The sequence below is a fragment of the Apium graveolens genome, chromosome 8 (genome assembly GCF_009905375.1).
Source record: "Apium graveolens cultivar Ventura chromosome 8, ASM990537v1, whole genome shotgun sequence".
Lineage (NCBI taxonomy): Eukaryota > Viridiplantae > Streptophyta > Magnoliopsida > Apiales > Apiaceae > Apium > Apium graveolens.
In genome coordinates this window covers 213,204,152-213,222,254 of record NC_133654.1, presented here as the reverse complement: position 1 = coordinate 213,222,254, position 18,103 = coordinate 213,204,152, and the positions used below count along the sequence as shown (strand labels likewise).

At 39.8% G+C, this 18,103-nt stretch overlaps 1 protein-coding gene across 1 annotated transcript; it reads right to left on the bottom strand.

Moving 5' to 3' along the window:
- Positions 1 to 9,432: 9,432 nt before the first annotated feature.
- Positions 9,433 to 9,945, bottom strand: LOC141680312 (uncharacterized). The gene has a single exon (XM_074486575.1). It carries the CDS (start codon positions 9,943 to 9,945, stop codon positions 9,433 to 9,435), a length of 513 nt encoding a protein of 170 aa, XP_074342676.1.
- Between the last annotated feature and the right edge of the window lie 8,158 nt (positions 9,946 to 18,103).

Genomic DNA, 18,103 nt, shown 5'->3' with positions numbered 1-18,103 from the left:
TACTGTCCTTATCTGATCGTCCTTCAGCACTTAAGTTCTGATATCTATCTCCTGATGCTTATCTCCTGATAACATAAGTACTGATATCCCTTAAGTTCTGACGTCCAGTATAAGTACTGATTAGTTAAGTACTGATTTGTTCTGTTCAAATAAGATCTGAAATCTAAACATAAAACATATTAGCCATGACATTATCAAATATATCTAACAAATTGAACATAATTTAATATTATTTTTAAAATATATAAATAAAATAATTTTACTTGAGATGTGTAAAATTCCCATGTTATTATTATTACATTCATACCAAGTTATAACATTGTCTTATGTGCATTATTCATTAAAATAATAAGAGTTTTAATCATCTTTACGTTTATCTCTTCATTTTCCTTGTCTTATTCCTTTATCTTTTCAGTTTCCATTCGACGACCGTCTAGTTTCTTCATTTAAAATCGCCGATCTTCACCAACTCAAGGCTGAGTATATTTCTTCTTCCTTTTTCTTCTCAGCAGAGCCAAAAATCATGTGCTTGATTCATCGAATTATGACTGAAAAATCGCTGATTTTGACAAGAAAATCGTTGATTTGGACCAAAAATGACAAAAATATTTTATGCTCCAATTTTTCTCTATAATATCATTTGGTAGCCTTCCATCGAGTTATCAGCGAAATCGCCGAATTCTATAGCACTGCAGTAATCTTATAAATATTTTACTTATACCTTTAAAAAAATCTTTAAACTAGTTAATGTAAGAAATATGATTCACCACTGTTTTGGAATAAAAACCTGAGTACTTAAGTATTTAATTCTTGGGTTGGTGAGCTTCGAGCTTTAATGGCTGCTCTTGCGTTCGGGATTATCGATCCTTGCAAGATGCCTACGTATCTCTGTGTTGTAGAGAATCAAGCCAAAAATGTACTTCTAAATTGAGGGGTAGAGCCTTTTATATAGAGTTGAGTCTAGGGTTAGACTTCTGTTGGGAGACTTGGTGGACAAGTCTCCAACTTAGATGATGATGAGGAGTCCTCTCGAGAAAAGAGATCCAGAACCTTCTATGTAGGACTTTGAGTCCGTTTAGAACACACACATCTCTGCTCTTCCAGCCGTATTGGGCCTAGTCCGTGAACAACTCAGGTTTGTGGACTTGGACGACCTCTGCTGGTTGGCCTTGGTTGTTTGGGTCGTCATGGGCCTATTACGAAACTTTGGACCAGACAGTTCTGTACTGGACTTTTCTGACAAGAAGCCCAAGTGTAATTAATGCGACATTTAATGTGTCTTTAGGATGTATTTCCTATCCATATCATTTGTCCCCCAACTTCCGTGAATACTGCTCGAGTTTTCGTGGAAGTTACAATGGTCTAATCGCGACTCGGGGTACTTTTGGCCCTTCTCGGGTATCGGTCCATCACGGGTTTCGGCCCTTCATGGGTATCGTCATTTTATCGTAAAGTGTGGAGCGATCTACACATTTACAATGAATTATTAGTGCGAGTATACACACTTAAGGCCTTTGCATAGGCTATTTGGATAGTGTTTAACACTAAACGGCCCTTTCTGGGGCTAAAAAGCGAGCGTTTATCACCCCTTAACCTTCGTCAAGGTTAAATACAGGGTGAAAGCTGCTAAATGGCCCTAATCGGGGCTAATCGGCCCTAATCGGGGCTATTTTCCATGTACAAGTTGTTATCTAGGCTTAAAAGAGCCTAATTTTAAGCTATAATGCACTATTTGGCCTTAATTGAGGCTAATCTGCCCTAAATGGGGCTAATTAAGACTAATCATCATGCATAAGACCCTAATTATCCTTAATTCACACTAATTACAAGAGTGAATAGGTTAAATGGCCCTAATCTGGGCTAATCTCATCATATAAATCACTAATTATTCCTAATTTGGGTTAATTATGCTTAATATACACTAATCAGCCCTAATCTGGGCTTAATTTCACTAATCGGCCCTAATCTGGGCTTAATCTCAAAATCCTGAAAATTTAAAAAATTTCAAAAATTTTCTGATTATTTTTTCTATCTTTTCAAAAAAATTCAAAAATTTTCGAAAGGGGGCTCGGGGTCGAGCAGAACCTCCTGGGGCAGGAGGCTCTGCTAGGCTTCAAGCCCCTAAAATGGGTTGCTCGGCCACTTTGGAGGAGGACATCTGGGTCGGCCACCTCCTGGTCGGCCTGGAGGTGGTTGGCCAGGGGTCCCTGACCCTATTTTTTTGACTTCTCACTAGGAGTTCTAGGTTTCCAAATACCTTATCATGCTCTTGTGGTCCTTGATTTTCTATGGAATTAATTTCAAAGTTGTCTTTGCGTACCTCAGGGTTCTGCTATGGCTGTTTCAGCGAACGTTCTGTACTCATCCTGATGGACGTTCTGTACTCGTTCTTGCTAAATGCTCTGTGTTCTACTGAACTTTCCCTTTGTAGGAAGCCTTATACTTCTTTGAACTAATCCAAACTTCTCTTGTAAGATGTTATGCACCTCAACAGTCTCGTTCTCGTAGGCATTCTAGTCTTCACAAAACTTGGTTCCGATAAGAATTATCATTTTCGAGAAATTTCTCAAGGTCCTCCCAAGAGGGTCTCCGGGATATCTTTTGAAGGCCTCATGGCTCTCCTACAGGAGTTCCTGATAGGCTGAAAGGCCTCAATTTGTTCGCTGGTAGGCCATAGCCACTACGGAGGTAAGTTGTGGCCGTCATGACTCTGATACAGAGGCTTCTGGTAGGCCAAAAGGCCTCCAATTGATGGCTGGTCGGCCGGGGCTTCCCCGCACACAAATTGTGGCAGTCATGGCTCTGATACAGAGGCTCTTGGTACGCCAAAGGGCCTCCAATTGTTTCCTAGTCGGTCGTGGCTTCCCCGTGCACAAATTATGGCCATCATGGCTCTGATACAGAGGCTCCTTGTAGGCCAAAGGGCCTCCAATTGTTAACTGGTTGGTCGGGGCTTCCCCGCGCACAAATTGTGGTCGTCATCGCTCTGATATAGAGGCTCCTGGTAGGCCAAAGGGCTTCCAATTGTTACCTGGTCGGTCGTGGCTTCCCCGCGCATAAATTGTGGCCGTCATGGCTCTGATACAGAGGATCCTGGTAGGCTAAAGGGCCTCTAATTATTTCCTGGTCGGCCGGGGCTTCCCCGTGCACAAATTGTGGCCGTCATGGCTCTGATACGGAGGCTCCTGGTAGGCCAAAGGGCCTCCAATTGTTACCTGGTTGGCCGGGGTTTCCCCGCGCACAAATTGTGGTCGTCATGGCTCTGATATAGAGGTTCCTAGTAGGCCAAAGGGCCTCCAATTGTTACCTGGTCGGCCGGGGCTTCCCCGCGCACAAATTGTGGCCGTCATGGCTCTGATACAGAGGCTCCTAGTACAGAGGAGAACGTTTCCTTCTCGTACTCGTGAGTTCAACTGAAAAGCTAATCTTGTCTTAATCCCCACTAATTTTGTTAATCATGATGGCTAATATAATCGTCCTTCAGTTAAGACTAATGACTTATATTTGGTTTCATCTAGGCTTTTTTCAGAAGACTGATATGATAAGTGGTATCCTGCATCGCTTTTCTCATTTATTATGTCATTTTTTATTGCCTTTCGATCGTTTTTCCTCACCACTTCTGGTGTTCTTTCAACGAGGTACCTGCTAGCGCGAACCGGGCTGACTTACGACCTGATGTAGCAGGTGACCTTTTTCCTATAAAAAAAGATGAGAAATGTTCATTTTCTTTCACACCTTCATTTCTCAACCTCTCAAATTATCAAATTCTCTCAAGCTCTTAACTCTCTTCAAGTTCTCAAGTGTGTCAGGTGGACAAGACCCTGTCAAGTCCTCTTTCTCCGAAAAGGAAGCTATACATAAGAGGGCTACTCTACGCTCACTCCAAGGTATAGCTCTTGTCTCCCCCTTCTCAATTAATCATTGTTCGAATAGTTTGAAGAGTATGTTGGACGAGAGAGCGCACGAGTACCCTAGTACCGTCCATTTTGATGCATTTCATCGCCGAAGTATGCTTCGAGAAAAGGATGTCGAGGAGATTAAGTCGACTTACTCATGGCCCGACTGCTAGGTTCGTAGAGCCAAGCCAAGTGAGAGGGCATGTAATCTTTGCCACCAGAGGTTGTTTATGTTCAAGGCGACCCTTAACTCTGGGCTAAGGTTCCCCCTACACCCCTTCATTCTGAGGCTTCTAGCCGAGCTAAAGATCCATTCGTGCCAGCTCTACCCTAACGGGTGGTCTTTTATCATCCTATTTATAGTGAGATGTCATGACTTAGGCATCCCTTTAAGTGTAACAATGTTCCGTAGCATATTCATGTTGAAGGCGTCTCCTATGACTAGGCCTGGTTGGGTTGTGATTCAACACCTAGCCCACGTTCCTCAAATGGTAAACACCAGTTCCCTAAATGACTCAAACCATAACTGGAACAAGAAGTTCGTGGTTGTTGAGTGGAAGGACGGAGACTGGGGTGTATACTTCAGACGCGATTTTAGTAGCCCAGTCGATAGCTCCCACTTTATTCTCAACCTTTCTGCTGCTGAGCTTCATGCTCGAGATCTTCTTATTGACGATGACGGGAGAACCACTTACTGGGAGTTCGTGACGGAAGTCAAGCTTGTCGAGGCTGGCCTTAGCTGCCTCTTCATAGAGGGTATTTATCCTTGTTTTCCCTTACTTTGTACAAGTTTATTCTTACATTTGTTTCTTTTATTCTTATTTCAGTTGCTAAGGCTCTCGACGCCAAAGCCAAACCGAGCGGTGCTATTATGGGAAGGATGGCTAGGGATGCCATCAAGAAGGCCAACCATATCCCTAAGGTCCATGCCTTCCTCGAGGCCTCAGGATCTGCCTTAAGAGGACCAAGGATTTTGACGAGAGTTCCAGAACTCCTTTCGAGCCTGGTTGGGGTATTTCTTCCAACGACTCAATTTTCGGCAACCCGACCCTTGCTATTGAGTGGTCTAAAAATTGTGTTACTCCTCCCGACCTCTTATCCGTCTCCTCTGGTGAGAAACTCCTCGAGGCTGAGATGCTGGGGGCTCATGCCCTCTATCAGGTGTGTTTCTACTTATGCAAATTTTCGCTTAAGTTCTCTTTTTCTTAGAACTTGGAAAATACGATAGGGATCACTCCTTGTGGGCTCGGCCCTTTATTCTCAAACTCATATTTTCTTTGTCAGGCCAACTTATTTCGCTGCATCCTCTACTGAAGCTATCAAAATGAGAGGCGATTACCATGCACTGCAGGCTTCCATGAAGCAGATGACCATCTCTTTAGGGGAGTGGGAGTCTAGGGCCCATGAGGTAGAGGGCAAGCTTGCCATTATGGAGAAGAAGTATGTTAGCTCGGAAGAGAAGAGGAAGAAGGAATGGAAGGACCTCGAGGCTGCTTATCATAGATCCACTAGGTTCACTACAATGATATATGAGCACGACGATGAGATGCACCCCATTAACATGGCAATAGGTTGGAATAGGGGAGTCAAAGATGCCCAAGGCGTATGGCCGGATGTAGTTGATCCAAGCCTTCTATCTTGCCCCTGGAAGATGCCTGTTATGGACTTATCTAAGCAACCTTCTGGATCGGTACCCTTGACTCCTCGTATGAGGTCCCAGTCAAGCTCCAGCCACTCGGGTTCCGGTTCCGGCTCTAAGGGCAAAGCCCCCTCGGGCAGCCCTTTTAGGGAAGATGAGGGAGTCAATTCCAGCGAGCAGCGGTTCTTCTTCTGAGGAAGGGTCGGACGGAGAGGGGGAGGATTCCTCTGATGAATGAAGAAAGTGGCCTTGCATGGCTTTGAGGGCCATATGTGGCTTTTGTTTTTTAGACCTTGTTTATTTGAACTTTTATTGATTTTTAACCTATTAGTACTTCGGGACTTTGAATTATGATCCCTCGGGGTCTTTATTTATGCAATTTATTTGATCTCATTTCATACTTATCTTTTATTTTCGGTATTTGGTCCTTCGGGAATTGTATTCTTTTAGATGCTCATACTTAAATAAATTGGTAGACAAGATGATAGAAATAAACTTGCATAAATAGATAATATCTCTAAGAAGTGGGTTCAACCCTTAAATAAGATGGTTTCGTCGACCTTATTTGTAAAACTAATGCTAAGTACTAGGAACATGTAGTGAATGTCCTAAACATAATAAACCTTCAGGTTCGAAGCATGCCAAGTATGAGGGCACTTCATCACCACTCAGGGTCTCTAACTTGTAGGATCCTCATCCCAGTGTCTTCCTGACCTTATAAGGCCCTTCCCAGTTGGGGGCTAGCTTTCCTCTCTCCCCTACTCCTGATGCCTCAATCTTCCTTAGAACCAAATCTCCCTGTTGAAAGAACCTTTCTTTAACCCGTCTATTATAATAGAGAGAGGCTCTTCGTTGATGCTCTGTATTGCGGGCGTTGGCTTCATCCCTGACCTCGTCAATGAGATCGAGAGCGAGCCTCATTCCTTCTTCGTTTGTCTCTGGTTCGTAAGCTTCGAGTATAGGGGATCCATGAGTGATTTCAAGGGGCACCACTGCCTCGGCTCCATAAGCCAGCATGAATGGGGTATCTTCAATTATCACTTTACAGGTGGTACGATATGCCCATAGTATATGCAGCAACTCATCCACCCAAGTATTTCTAGAGCGTTCCACCCTCTTCTTAAGTCCATCAAGGATGATCCTATTAGCAACTTCCGTTTGCCCATTTTCCTGAGGATGTGCAACCGAGGTGAAGCGAAGTTCTATGCTGTTATTGTCGCAGTACTCTCTGAACTCTACATTATCAAATTGTTTCCCATTATCCGTGACAAGAATGCGTGAGATTCCATATCGGCATATCACATTCTCCCAAAAGAATTGGGTAATTTTCTTGGTGGTTATCTTGGCTAATGCCTTAGCCTCAATCCACTTTGTAAAGTAGTCTATGGCTACCACAATGAACTTCCTCTGTCCCGGTGCAATAGGAAATGGTCCAAGTATGTCCATTCCCCATATTGTAAAATGGATGGGTGTGTTGATCGATGTAAGCCTCTCTGGGGGCTGTCGTACTATCGGAGTGTGCCTCTGGCACCTGTCACATTTCTTCACATAAGCCTTTGCATCAGCTAGCATAGTTGGCCAGTAAAATCCCAACTGAGTTATCTTGTGAGCGAGGGCCCTGCCCCCCAAGTATTGTCCACAAATCCCTTCATGGGCTTCTTTAAGTGCCTCCTATGCTTCAAGAGGTCTTAAGCACTTTAAGTACGGAATAACAAAGGACCTTTTTGTAAAGAAGGCCTTCAATCAACGAGTATCTTAACGCTCTAACCGACAGCTTGCGTGCTTCTTGGGCATCATCGGGGAGCCACCCAGTTTCTAAGTGGGTCTTAATCGGGTCTATCCAACAGCTTACCACACCAACCGGTGCTATCAGATTTATGACATTAATAGTAGGGGTCTTCAAGACCCGGAAGTAAATACTTCTCGGATAGTTCTCGACTTCAGACGAGGCGAACTGAGACAAGGCATCTGCCGTAGTGTTCTCCTCCCTCAGAACATGTTCTGCATACAATTCATCGAATTGAGTCAGTATTCCCTTTACGACTCTTAGGTACTTGGCCATAGTTTCATCCTTGGTCTCAAACTCTCCATTAACTTGAGCAACTACAAGTCTTGAGTCTCCGCAGACCTTCAGGTTTTTGGCCCTCACGACTCTAGCCAAGCCTAAGCCATTCAGCTTCGTTATTTGTAGTCGGGAAGTCCAACTTCAAAGCATACTCAATCATAAACCCATCAGGGCTTTGCAAGACTAGGCCTGCACCACTAGATTTTGTTTTGGACGCTCCGTCAAAATGGAGAACCCAATACTCTTTTACGGTTGTTTCTTCATTCTTCTCTTTCTCTCCTTATTCTTAGGTTACTATCTCCTGCCCCCCGATTTCTTGGTCGTTGATGGTGCATTCGACCATGAAGTCTGCTAAAGCCTGAACCTTGATGGTTGTTCGAGGCTTATACTTGATATCAAACTCTCCTAACTCAATTGCCCACTTGATTAGCCTTTCACTGGCCTTCGGGCTATGAAGAATATTCCTCAAGGGTTGGTTCGTCAGGACTTCGATCTTGTGAGCCTAGAAGTATGGTCTTAACTTCCTCGGGGTTGTAATGAGAGCAAGTGCAAACTTCTCCGTGGTGGAGTAATTCAACTATGCTCCATGGAGCACCTTGCTTACATAGTATATAGGCTTCTGGAGCTTCTGTTCTTCCTTCACGAGGACTGCACTCACGGCTTGTTCAGATACCGTGAGGTACAAGTAAAGAATGTCCTCCGGACTTGGTTTAGCCAGCAATGGGGCTTCATTCATGTACTTATTCAGCTGTTCAAAGGCATCTTGGCTCTTGGTTGTCCATTCAAAGTCCTTCACCTTCTTAAGGGTTTTGAAAAAGGGCAGGCATTTGTCTCCAGACTTGGAGATGAACCTTCCTAGAGCTGCAACTCTTCATATCAGCTTCTGAACTTCTTTGATTGAGTGTGGCGGCTCCATGTCTAGGATGGCTTTAATCTTGTCGGGGTTGGCCTCTATCCCCCTCTTAGAGACCATGTGACCCAAAAATTTTCCAGACCCAACGCCAAAAGCACATTTGGCTGGGTTTAACATCATCTTGTTGTGCATTAGCATTTCAAATGCCTCTCTGAGGTGACCAATATGATCGTCCTTGCTTAGGCTTTTGACTAACATGTCATCAACATAGACCTCCATGGTCTTCCCAATTAGATGGGCAAATATCTTGTTTACCAGTCTTTGGTAAGTAGCTCATGTATTCTTAAGTCCAAAAGCCATAACAAGATTACAGAATACACCAAAGTCCGTTATGAAAGATACCTTGGGTGTGTCATCCTTATGCATTCTGATTTGATTGTAACCACTAAAGCCATCCATGAAGCTTAGCATCTCATGTCCAACTGTGGCATCGATCAGGGTATCAATCCTTGGTGGGGGTAACAGTCCTTGGGACAAGCATCATTCAAATCAGTAAAGTCAATGCACATCCTCCATTTTCCATTGGCCTTCTTGACCATTACGGGGTTAGCCAACCATTCAGGGAATTGTACTTCCTCAATAAATCTAGCTTCTAAAAGCTTCTCGACCTCCTGCTTAATGGTTTCCAGCCTATCAGGGGCATAAGTTCTCTTCTTTTGCTTTACAGCCTTCCGAGTTGGATCAACGTTCAACCTATGAGTTATAATATTTGGGTCAATCCCAGGCATTTCAGCTACTGACCAAGCAAATACATCATTGTTTTCATGGAGGAAAGTTGTCATTCGACCCTTCAAGGGCTTGTCCAGAGATGCCCCCATGTACGTGACCTTCTCCGGGTCTAAGGGGTCTAAAGGAATTGGGACCAATTCCTCGGCTAGCTTTCCTCGCAGTTCGTCATTTTCTCGGACATCCATGTCTTCTATGGGGAGGACCTGCCCCCCTGTTCCATCGGGCCTAAGTGCTGCAACATAGCAACGTGGGCCATCTTCTGATCTCCCCTTGCTTCTCTAGCACCATTTCTAGTTGGGAACTTCAGTACCATGTGGTAGGTTGAGGGCACAGCCTTAAAAGCATAGATCCATATTCTACCCATGATAGCATTGTAGGTAGAGGCTGCCTTGACAACCTGAAAGTTCAACATCTGCGTGGCCTCCCTTGGCTCTTCCCCGATAGTTACGGGAAGTTGTATTGCTCCTTCGACTTTGCATTCCATATGGTTAAACCCGTAGATGGGTGCGTTGGACGAAGTTAGCTGAGAATCATTATAGCCCATCCTTATGAATGTGTCATGGAACAGAATATCCACGGAAGCTCCATTGTCATCTAGGACCCTCATAACAGGACAATTTCCAATTATCAGAGTGATAACCAGAGGATCATCCTGAGGAAATTTCAAACCTTCAAGGTCTGGGTCACCAAATTCAAGCGTCATCTCTGACTTAGAACGCTTAGATGGCTCTCCAACTATGCTCATCACTTCTCTTGCATAAGCTTTTCAGGAGTTCCTTGTAGTACCAGCTGTTGTAGGCCCTCCTGAGATCATATTGATTACTGGCCCTCGGGGCTGTGGGTTACGATCTCTCTCGTTACCCCTTCAATCGTCATCTCTTCGATCATTATCTCTCTTTTGGCCTCCGGCCTCCTCACCTTTGGTGAAACATCCAAACCTTTTCCTTCGGATCAGATACTCAATCTCATCCTTAAGTTTCCTACAATCGTCAGTATCATGACCGACATCCTTGTGAAACCTGCAGTACCAACTCTTGTCGCTTTTCTCGGGGTCTCCCCTTAGTGGCTTCGGCCATTTGAAGTCCTTATCCTTCTCTATTTCCATAAGGATTTGGCTCCTTGGAACATTCAACCTTGCATATTCAGTGAACCTTGGTTACTGATTCTTCTTAGAAGAGAAGGAGTCAGATTTTTTGCCAATTCATGGATACTTGTCCTTGGCATCATACTCCTGATCCATATTCCGCTTATTGTTCCCAGTAGGTTCGTTACTCACAGCTATCTTCTTCATACTTTCCTCCACCTTAATATATTTCCCAGCTCTATCCTGGAGCTACAGCATGCTTTCGGGAGGGCGCTTAGCCAAGGACATCTTAAAGAACTCGTCTCTAGTCCCCTGCTGCAGGGCTATCATAGCTACTTTATCATCAAGATCAGGGACCTTCAAAGCCTCCTTCGTAAATAGATTCAGATACTCTCTCAGGGACTCCTTTGCTCCTTGGACTATACCCATGAGAGATGTTGAGCTCTTCACATGCACTCTGCCACTCATGAACTGCTTGATAAAAGTTTGACTCAAGTCCTTAAAGGATCCATAGAGTTTGGGGGCAGACGGCTGTACCACCTTTGAGCCATGCCCGATAGGGTTTGAGGGAAGGCCCGACACTTAATAGCGTCGTTCGCGGGTTGTAACAACAGGGCATTAGAGAACGTCCTAACATGATTAGCGGGGTCACCAGTACCATCGTATGTTTTGATGGTGGGCATCTTGAACTCCCTTGAGATACGAGCATTCATTATCTCATCAGTGAATGGTGGGTTTGGATCATCGGGATCACCTAGGGGCATAAGGTCACTTGGATCAGCCCTTGGGGCAGCTGCCCTTCTTGGTATTGGACCATCTAGGTCTATGATTGGAGGAGGATTTCTCTGCCTTGGAACAAGTGGGGATCTTGGGGCCAGATGTGTCTCCAGGTCTCGCTTCAGCCTTTGGATCTCTGCTTCATGAGCCCTGATCCTCTCTTGAACATCTTGGGCATTCATCCCTTAAGTGCTCCCGGAGCATTATTCAGTGTCAGCCATCGACTCCTTGCCAGCACGCCTCCTCCTTAGAGCAACCTCATCATCCGATGACTCGGAGTCTCTTTCAATATAAGGCCCAGAGAATTCTTAATCCTCCGGAATAGGAGCCAAGCCACGTATATATTGGGGTGTTCGCCTTTGTGCTTCACTCCTACCAGAGTGACCATTCCCTCCAACTTCAGGGTATATAGGCATCCTGTAAGGGGGGTTAGTAGTCACAATTATCGAGTACTCATACCCAAGGGGTTGAGAGTTAAAAGGTACATGCAACTGCTGAAATTGGGGATTCGTCCCTTGAGGAGTCGGGGGATCCGTCCCTTATGGTTGAGCCTCAGTTGCCCCTACTAGGGTTCCTCCTTGGCTAGAGGCATAAGTTGAGTGTGGTGTTACTTCCACTACTGATGCGATTGTTCGCGATGGGACAGGAGTGTCTGTCCCACTAGTATTTCTGCTCCGTGTGTTCACCATGGTTGTTGTAAGTTTCCCACAGACGACGCCAAATATTGTGGAATAAAAATCTGAGTACTTAAGTATTTATAGCTAGGGTTGGTGAGCTTCGAGCTTTAATGGCTGCTATTGCGTTTGGGACTATCGATCCTTACAAGATGCCTACGTATCTCTGTGTTGTAGAGAATCAAGCTGAAAACGTAGTTCTAGGTTGAGGGGTAGAGCCCTTTATATAGAGTTGAGTCTAGGGTTAGACTTCTGTTGGGAGACTTGGTGGACAAGTCTCCAACTTAGATGGTGATTAGGAGTCCCCTCGAGGAAGGAGATCCAGAACCTTCAACGTAGGACTTTGAGTCCGTTTAGAACACACATATCTCTGCTCTTCCAGCCGTATTGGGCCTAGTCCGTGAACAACTCAGGTTCGTGGACTTGGACGACCTCTGCTGGTGGGCCTTGGTTGTTTGGGCCGTCATGGGCCTGTTACGAAACTTTGGACCAGACAAGTCTGCTATGAAACTTGGACCAGACAGGTCTGTACTGGACTTTTCTGACAAAAAGCCCAAGTGTAATTAATGCGACATTTAATATGTCTTTAGAATACATTTAATGTGTCTTTAGGATGTATTTCCTATCCATATCAACCACTATAAAGCATTGTTATAACCGTAATGAATTTGATATTTTAATATTTTATTATATGTATTCAAAAATTTTAAACCAATATTAGTTTGTATTTGATTTGGCTAAGCAATAAGAATCTCAATTTTATTATGAAACCCCCTCATAACCCATTTTTTTATTAGTATACAAACAGAATATCTCTTATATTTCTTGGATTAGCTAATATATTAAATTTTATTTGGTAAATAAATGTATTTATATAGAGTCTTTAAAAAAATAAGAATTTAGTATATATATTGCCAAATATTATTAAATTTTAGATATCTAATTTTAGGTTATTAACATTCAATAATAAATAATAATATATATAAAATTATTCATATTAATGAGTTACGTATAATTAACATATGTTAATAAATATGACAATTATTTATATTTATTAATAAGGAGTAATAATGTCTTAGTTGTAATTAATATATAATATTAAATTTGACAATTATATGTACTTATTAATGAGGGTAGTAATTTTAAATGGAATAAAATGTCTCATCCAACCCCTATTTACTCTTTTATATATACTAGATTCCCAAATGAGGAAAATAAAACAAAATAAATATGACTTATATAGTTTTTATTTTGGTGAAGTTTAAGATTTAGAATGCAATTACGGTGCATAGGTCCAATCCAAAATCATAAATATCTTATCTCTCCAATGTGGAATCAATCAGCCAGTGAAGCAGGGATACTTCACCCATGTGAAGAATTAGATATCCCGTGCATATGCAGTGCGTAGTGCGCGGTGATACGCCTGAATACATATGAGATCGGAGAATTTAGAGAAGGCGACTCTACGCAGGTTGCTTTGCTGCTCTCCGGTCATCTACTCTTTCCTTCTTTCCGGGCATACTTAAGTTATTAAGGATAATGACTTATGCATGTGCTTTCTAGGATGTTAAACTAGCACTTTGTTTGATTAAAATACGATTATTAGATTATATATATATACAGAGTCTTACTCCAATACAAATTAAATTAAAATACAAACTAAAAACTACACCTCCCACACACAATTACACATAATTCCCTCCATTTTTAATTGAATTTTTCCCGTCAATTAGTGAACTTTTTTTAAAATCTAATTTCACTATATTTTTCTACATTATCCAACAATCAGTATGAATACCACATTTGATATGTTTCGACGATAAATCACTAATTATGTCTACGAGAATCACTAAAAATACTGGTTCTGCAATTAGTACTGATTTCAGTTTACTGATTCGGGTAAGTTTAAATACTGATTTGTCGTCAAAATATAGTAAATATGCTATGCAAATCGATGAGTGGGAGATGAATAAAAATACAGTGAAATTATTTTTTTTAAAAAGTTAACCAACTAACGGGAAAAGTAAAATTAAAAACGAAGGGGAAAGTGATTAAACATGTGGGTCTCATTGGTTTGTCGTTTTTATTCTAATATTGGTTTGTATTTGTAACGTCTGAGAAATTTACGTCTGTATTATATCATATTTATAATAAATTATGTATATTAATGTGTCATTATGTGTAATTATCTGTCAAACCCTAATTGCTACGTGTTATGTGCATTCTGTGTCATTCCGGTATTTTTAAGATATTTTTCAGTTACTTTGTTTTTCATTTATCGCTTTCATTTCAAATGTTTTACGACCCAAACCATGATTTTAAAGCAAGTATTTCAAATAAAATAATGGGCCTAATTTTTCATCAAACGACTTTTACCATCGCATTATTCTGAACATCTAGGCATTTTATAAATTTTCTCGTTTTGCGAAAAATGACTTTTTCGGGCCCCATTGGGTGTTAAAAACCCCACAAAAATCATATTTTTATTTTTATAAAATTATAGGACTTTTATTTATACCATTTCTTTGTATTTTTGCATTATTCACATTTTTTGGGAAATTTTGGCATATATATTGTATATATAAAATATTTATAAATTAAATTTTAATACTCAAAAATTATAAAAATTAGGGCCAAAAAATTTTATTAGGAGTGTAATTAGCCCCTTAATTTTATTTAGGTGTATTATTTTTCCTAGTATAAATAGCCTAATTTCTATTAATTAATTACTAATTAATTATAAAAATTCAGTAAAAATTCAGAAAAATCCCCAATTTCCCAGAACTAAGGTTTGGTGTTCTTGATTTCAACCGGAGATTTGATCGTGATTCCTACCTCCAAATCAAACATGTAAGTAGTCGTTGCAATAGTCGTTGCAAAGGTCTTGATCTCTACTATATATTCGTGTAATCAATTTCATGTTTTATATCTTCGAATTTCAATTCGATTTTTAGGGTTCTTGAACTGATTTGGGTATTTACAAATAATTATATTTTGGTTGATGAGAGCTATATGAATAGATTGCCCAGGTTGTGTAGATGATTATACGTATTTTTAATTGATTTTTCTATTCCCGGATTTGTGATTTGTGTTTCTGAGTGTTCGACCCGTTTTGAATTCGGGTTTTTAGTTCGAAGGATTGTTTGATGTTTCTGTTGCCACGAATGAGTAGATCGGCGTTTTTACAATCGATTGGTACCAGAATCGTTGTGTTTGGCTTCCGTTTGCAAGCTCGCCGGATTTTTACGTCGCCGCCGCCGTGTTCATCATGTTTTCGGTTGCATATCGACGAAGGAGGAGGAGGAGTGTATTATGTGGAGTTGTGGAACGAAAACCCAGAGAAAGCCCTACAGAATCGATCTAAATCGTGTGTTTTCGTCACGTTTTTGGCTTGCCGGATTTCTTCACCGGAACCGGCCATCGGCGCAGGATTCTGGGCTGTTCTTAGTGACCCGTGGTCGACGCGGTTTCGACACGGTGTACGACCCGGGATTGATCCTGAAAGCCCCAATTTGTTTTCCTGATTGATGTTTCTGAATTACTAATTAATTATGTATTGTATTAAAATTAAAATCAGTTAAATAAATTCTAAAAATCTAATAAAAATTAGATTTAAATTCTGAAAATTATTATTAATAATTCCTAAACTATTTATTAACTTAGAAATTCGAATTTAGTTATTTAATTAATTATTTAATTTTTTATCTAATAATTTATCTATTTACTTATTATTTAGTAATTAAGTAATTAATTAATAATTACGGATTAAAATTAATCGAATATTATGATTTAAAGATTCGATAATTAGTTAAATAAAACGAGTAACTCGTATCTATATGAGAAATTGAACGATGAGTTAAATTATTATTATTCAAGCGAGAGTTAGTTATACGAAGAATATCAGAATAATTATTCGTAACGAATAATTAAATAGAGATAATTGATTAAATCGTACAAGTCGTAACAATAACTGTAATAATTCAATAATTATACGAGGAATGCGAGTAACTCGTATTTATACGAGTAATTGATCATTGAGTTGGAATATGATTCGAATAATAACTTATTTATTCGATAAATAACGTAACAGCTAGTTGTATCGATTATTTATTTGTAAATAATCGATCTAATCGAATAAGTAATAATAAATTGTAAATATTTAATAAATTGTAATTAATTCTAATAATTAGGATTAATTATTCTAAATGCAATAATTATTAAATAATTACTTATTAATTATTTATTAGTTATTTATTATTTATTAATTATTTAAAAATGATTAATTATTTCGATAATTAATCAAATAATTTTCAATAAATCATAACAAACTCATTTTAATTCCAAAAATTATAGAAAAATCATTTTTGACTCTGATTTTCTTAAATAATTATTTAAAAATTATTTTAGGGTTTAAAAATTAGTAATAATTATTTATATTGAATAATAAATTGAATTATCAGTGTTTAATTGATATTAATTAGATCGTTAGTCCGATTTGGGTGAAACGAAAGCCCTTTGACTCAGAAAAATGAATTTTTTTCATTAAAAATAATATTAAGACCTAATTTCTTCTATAAATTAGTTAAATTTATTACTTGTTTGATTATCAATCGAGTTACGTGCCGAAACGAATCCGAAAGATTCCAAAAAATAGAAAACGAGTCAGATAATGATCAGTTGAGCGATCAGCGAGTCGATTTTGATTCTAAAAATTATTTTAAGTATAAAAATGATTATGTGCTTATGTGCTTATGTGTATTATGTGGTTAATCGAGTTTTACTTGCTAATATGTAATATACGAGTCAATCATAAGCGCATGGGTAGGTAATAGGAACGATGTGAAGTCGATTCAAGATGCAATTGAAGTACGAAATGACTTAACCAGTCTATTTTTCTAACAGAAGCTAAGCCAGCAAGGAAGGTTGAGTAAGTGATAGACAAAGATGATTTAATTGCAGTGAGTCACGCAGAAGGCAAGTTTTTCCCCTATTCTATTTTCAGAATAGTGATATTTATTCAGATTCTTATCACGCTTGTACTCTTTTGATTCTCTTGTTCATATTTCATTTCGATTCTTGATTTATCTTTTTCATTTGAATTCATTGTTCATATGCCAATTGTTACTCACAATTATTGATATGTTCTGGTGATTAGAATATATCAAAGCATACTGATTGTTCCGGTTGCTATTCCAGGGACTGGATAATAATACTTTGGGGATTAAGTTTACTTAATCCTAAGGACCGAGACATAACCGGATCCTTGAGATGGGCCGTAGTGCCTGGGTGCCCGATTGGATCTATATAGTGAGATATAGATCTGCACTGTATCCTGGCTGATCAGCAGGGTATAGATGCGAACTCGTGTCCAGTTTAGTTCATTTGTATTCGCCAGTAATGGCCTTCTTTATATTCTCGTGGGGTTATATCTTTGCATATATACCCGGGTTATCAATTCATTTAAATTGCTTTAACACTATTTATATTTTACGGACTTGTTGAGCAATTTTTGGCTCACCCTTTTTGTTATTATTCACCTTATTATTTTCAGTTAAGAAGGAATATGAAACCCATCAGGACTCGAGTGGTAAAGAAGCGCGTCAAGTCTCGGGATCCTCTCATACCCAAGGTGTTGATCCCAATCCAGGAAGAAAGCTTTGAGTTGCCCGAACAGATGGTGTGTAGATAGTTAGTGTGGATGTTTGAATAAAAGATGAACTTTGTTTAAATCTGGTTAGACAATGGTTTGTAAAGAATAGTTTGTAAGATTTTAAATTTAGTTTGTAATAAAAATAGTTAGTGGTTCTTGTTTTCATACTTCAACCTAAAAAAAATCCTGGTTAGTGTTAAAGGGATTTAGAATTATTTATTTATTATTTGTTAATTAGATTATACAGGTTTGGTGATTAACTAGTGACCCCCAGACTTATACCCCGGGTCTGGAGGGTGTTACAGTATTTGAGCACGTTATATATATATATATATATATATTATATATATATAGGCAAGTGCTCAAATACAAACCAATATTAGAATATAAACTACAAACCAATGAGACCCATATGTTTAATCTGTAGGAATTTACGGATGAGCGAAAGCGTGATATAACAATTATTCCGTAAAAACCTTGTATCACACATATAGAAAAACGTATAAATCAGAAAAAACGGAGGAATTATAACCATACCTTGAAAATCGAAGCTTTATAAAACTAAGGCTGCTAGCAGTTGCTCCTCAGTGTGTGAAGTATTCTACCGGTATCCAGCAAGAATGATACTCTTCGATGAAGCTTTTTATAAAACTAAGCTTTTATAAAAATGGAGTTT

Coding starts and splice junctions, on each gene's coding strand:
- LOC141680312 (XM_074486575.1), bottom strand. CDS start 9,945: ATGACGCTTGAATTTGGTGACCCAGACCTTGAAGGTTTGAAATTTCCT.